General features: G+C 43.6%; 1 protein-coding gene across 3 annotated transcripts in view; it reads left to right on the forward strand.

Annotated features, from left to right (window-relative positions):
* Positions 1–3,931, forward strand: part of acox1 (acyl-CoA oxidase 1, palmitoyl) — a 61,035-nt gene that overhangs the window by 38,813 nt on the left and 18,291 nt on the right. For all 3 annotated transcript variants that reach the window (XM_043714325.1, XM_043714324.1, XM_043714326.1), the window contains exons 4-5: positions 832–939; positions 2,247–2,366. In XM_043714325.1, the coding sequence (XP_043570260.1) occupies positions 832–939; positions 2,247–2,366 (228 nt within the window). The remainder of the gene's footprint in view (positions 1–831; positions 940–2,246; positions 2,367–3,931) is intronic.

Genomic DNA, 3,931 nt, shown 5'->3' on the forward strand with positions numbered 1-3,931 from the left:
ATTAAGGGTTGGTAGGTATAGGACAGATGTTAGGGGTAGGTTCTTTACTCAGCGAGTCGTGAGTTCATGGAATGCCCTGCCAGTAGCAGTGGTGGACTCTCCCTCATTATGGGCATTTAAGCGGGCATTGGATAGGCATATGGAGGATAGTGGGCTAGTGCAGGTTAGGTGGGCTTGGATCGGCGCAACATCGAGGGCCGAAGGGCCTGTACTGCGCTGTATTCTTCTATGTTCTATGTTCTTTGTCCTGCCCTCTTTGGTCAATGATATTAAGTAGATCTCTCGTGCATTACCGGCACCAGTTCGAGTCTACACACCTGCAACATTTGTTTCTCTTTGAGTTGGCGAGTGGTCTAAGTTGACTTCACTGCAATGCTGCTTGATTTGGTCCTGAAGCTAACTAGAGTCTGATGTCGCATCCCTGAATCTTGCACTAACTGTACTGCATCACTAAGTCACTTCAGTAATCAGGAGACCAGCAGCCCCTTGATCAGATTCTGTCGGGGTAATTCATCATCAGACCTAGCAATTTACAAACTGGCATGAGGGCTAGTTCAGTAATTCCCTGCGACCCCATTTTGGGTTTGCTCCCACCTTGAGTGGTTGCTGCTAATGCTCTCTGAAGTGGTATAGTATGTCATTCCATACAAACATCATTACTTGGGGCGAAGGTTGATAATCTCCTGATAATCTTCCACTTTCAGGCATCATCCCGCATCCTAAGAATTTTCTTTTTGATGTCTGTCACAGCAATGGTTGTGGTCCAGTGTATTGTGTGCCCTAATAACAAGAGTCACATGGCTGCCATGTTGAGTTCTTTGTTGCTTTCAGGATCGTTCATCCGAGGCTTGGAGACAACAGCAACCTATGACCCATCAACTCAAGAGTTTGTGCTGAACAGCCCAACTGTGACCTCGATCAAATGGTGGCCTGGAGGATGTAAGTGAGCTTGGTGATGTTTGCCACTGTGTGGAAGGGGAATCCTTACATTATCATGCAAGGACCAAGGGATTGGTACAAATATCTAAGATGCGCAAAGCTAACATCACTACCCTCATTTCATAGACTGACATTTTAAAAATTTGACTCCGAACTGCTCTGTTTTTGATTGGAGTGTCTGGAATCAACAATTCTAATTATTCATGGCCATTTCTGTTTCAATTCACGTCACTTACTTTATAATCAAAATAATATTCATAACCTTAGAGAGATGGTGGATAGTCATAGGACCAGTAATTTAGAGGCCTGGGTACATGGAGCTAGTGGAATTTCAATTCAATTATTAAAACAATCATAGAGTTCAAAGCTAGCCTCAAGAATGGTGACCATGACGACCATAACAAATTATTCTTAAAAAGAACAGAAGGAAATCTGACCTATTGGTGACTCCAGGCCACTGTATTGTGATTTAGCTCTTAAATGCTCTCTCAAATGGTCTAGCAAGTCACTCAGTTCCAGGACAATTAGGGATGGGTAACAATTGCTGGCTTTGCCTGTGACGTCCACATCCATGAAAGAATAAAGTAAATTGGAGTGAAGGAGGATGAGGTGACTTGATAGAGGTGTACAAGATGATGAGAGGCATAGATAGAGTGGATAGCCAGAGACTTTTTCCCAGGGTGGCAATGGCTATCACAAGGGCACATAATCTTAAGGTGATTGGAGGAAAGTTTAGGGGAGATGTCAGAGGTAGGCTCTTTATGCAGAAAGTGGTGGGTGTGTGGAATACATTGCCAGCAGTGGTAGTAGAGTCAGAGACATTAGGGACAGTTAAGTGATTCTTGGATAGGCACATGGAAGATAGAAAAATGAAGGGTATCTAGGTTAGTTTGATCTTAGAGTAGGATAAAAGGCCAACACAACATTGAGGGTCAAAGAGCCTGTCCAGTGCTGTACTGTTCTATGTTCTAAATTGTGAGGTTGCCACGATCTTGAATTCCTTTTTTATGAGCAGTGAATCAAACACTAGAACTTAAGGCTGTAAAGATAGTTGAATAAAATTTAGTCCCAATTTTCAGACTGTAGGATATTTACTTCACATGGAGGCGATTGCTGGGTTGAACAGGAGAAAGCACTTCGAAGAATTGACAGGCCTATGATAGATCAAATGGCTTTGTTCTGTACAGTAAGGTCCTTTTTGTGCAGTTAGTTTTCAGCCTGGTTCCATCCTGTTTCCTTGGTGGGCTCTTCCTGACTTTAGTATGTACCTGTTTCTCCCCATTAACTCTTGCCTTTTGTTCGCACAGTGGGGAAGACCTCAAACCATGCTATTGTCCTCGCTCAGCTGTATACTCAGGGTCAATGCAAAGGGCTGCATGCTTTCATTGTACCAATTCGCAGGATGGGCACACATGAACCTTTGCCTGGTAAGGAGGTTGATGGAATTTTATCATGATTCAGAGCTATCTCTAAACCCCACCAGCTTCACCCAACATGAACGAAAACTGGGCAAATAGAATTGAGATGCTGATCAGCTAATTAAGTGGCAGAGAGGCGAATAGTCTCTCCTATTCCTATGATTCAATAATGAGAAATTTATGGTTTAATCTTGCCATGATGCTCAATTGTGTGGAGTTTCCAGCAGGCATCAGTTGATATTTGTCACCAGCAAGACCCCAGACCGTTTTTACTTTTTTTTTTGCTCCATTTATTGCAGTATTCAGTAAAGCTGAGGGATACCAAAGCAAATTATAGTGTTTTACTTACCAAACCTTCCTGTGTCTAAATGAAGTGAAGCCTGCTTCAGAGGAGCCTATGACTTGGGATTGATCACTCAAAGTTCTTCCTCACTTCAGCACACACCTGTCATGTCTGTGGCTGCTGTGGATTAATTGCTAGGATTCATTAACAACTCCCTTTATTACTGTTTCATGTGATCACTAGAATAATGCTAGGTGAACCCAATATTATCGTCCAGCAATTCTGCTGCTCCCCTGAGCTTGCTAAGCTGGTCTTTGAACAAAAGCTGTTGTTTATAGTGTCAAATAACCCATGAGGCAGTACTCACTTAGGCCCTGTGTGCTCATCAGTCCTATACGAGTTACTCGGACCTTTTGTCTTTACTTCTCTTGCCTGTTGGCTGTAATTATTAGAGGGATCGCAGCCTGTTTGTTTGCATCAATAATCTGGAGACTTTGACTAACATCTTCAGTTGGGGGAAAATTCTTTCCTCACGATTATTTCTTGATTCCTTTTCCATTGTCTCCAATTCCCTCATTAGGTAACTCCTTCATTAAGCAATAACAATATCTTTTGTTTTTATGAAGATGCATTATGTATTTGAAAACCCAGTTTCTCCCCCGTCACTCCATCCCTCTATGTGTCCATCCCTTGTTCTTCATGGCCTTTCTTTGCTCCCTTCCCACTCCGGTCCTTTTTGCACCTCTCCTTGTGCCCATTTCTGCAACTCCTCTTCCTCTCCTTTCTTCTATCCTACCAATTGCCCTTCGAGGCCCCTCCCTTCCCATTTTTGTGGAATCCCTTCTCTCTTATTCTCTTTGCTCCAATATTCAGTGATAAATGTGAGAGGGATCCAGCCAGCAGCTGGAGAATTAATGAACTAAGTCTAGTGCATTGAAACCACTGGATTGTCATTTTAAAAGTCCACCTGGTTCACTAATGCCTTTTCTGGGAGAATGTGTGCCATCCTTACTGGACCCTGGTCTGCCTACAATTCCAGACCCAATCCGATGTGGTCGACTCCTAACTGCCTTCATGATGAGGTGGCAAACGACTCCTGGCAGCTCACTGTCTGAATGGTGATGGACAATAAATGCTGGAAGAGCGCAGCAGGTCAGGCAGCATCTAGGGAACAGGAGAATCGACGTTTCGGGCATTAGCCCTTCTTCAGGAATGAGGAAAGTTGGTCCAGCAGGCTAAGATAAAAGATAGGGAGGAGGGACTTGGGGGAGGGGCGTCGGAAATGTGATAG

The sequence above is a fragment of the Chiloscyllium plagiosum genome, chromosome 24 (genome assembly GCF_004010195.1).
Source record: "Chiloscyllium plagiosum isolate BGI_BamShark_2017 chromosome 24, ASM401019v2, whole genome shotgun sequence".
NCBI lineage: Eukaryota > Metazoa > Chordata > Chondrichthyes > Orectolobiformes > Hemiscylliidae > Chiloscyllium > Chiloscyllium plagiosum.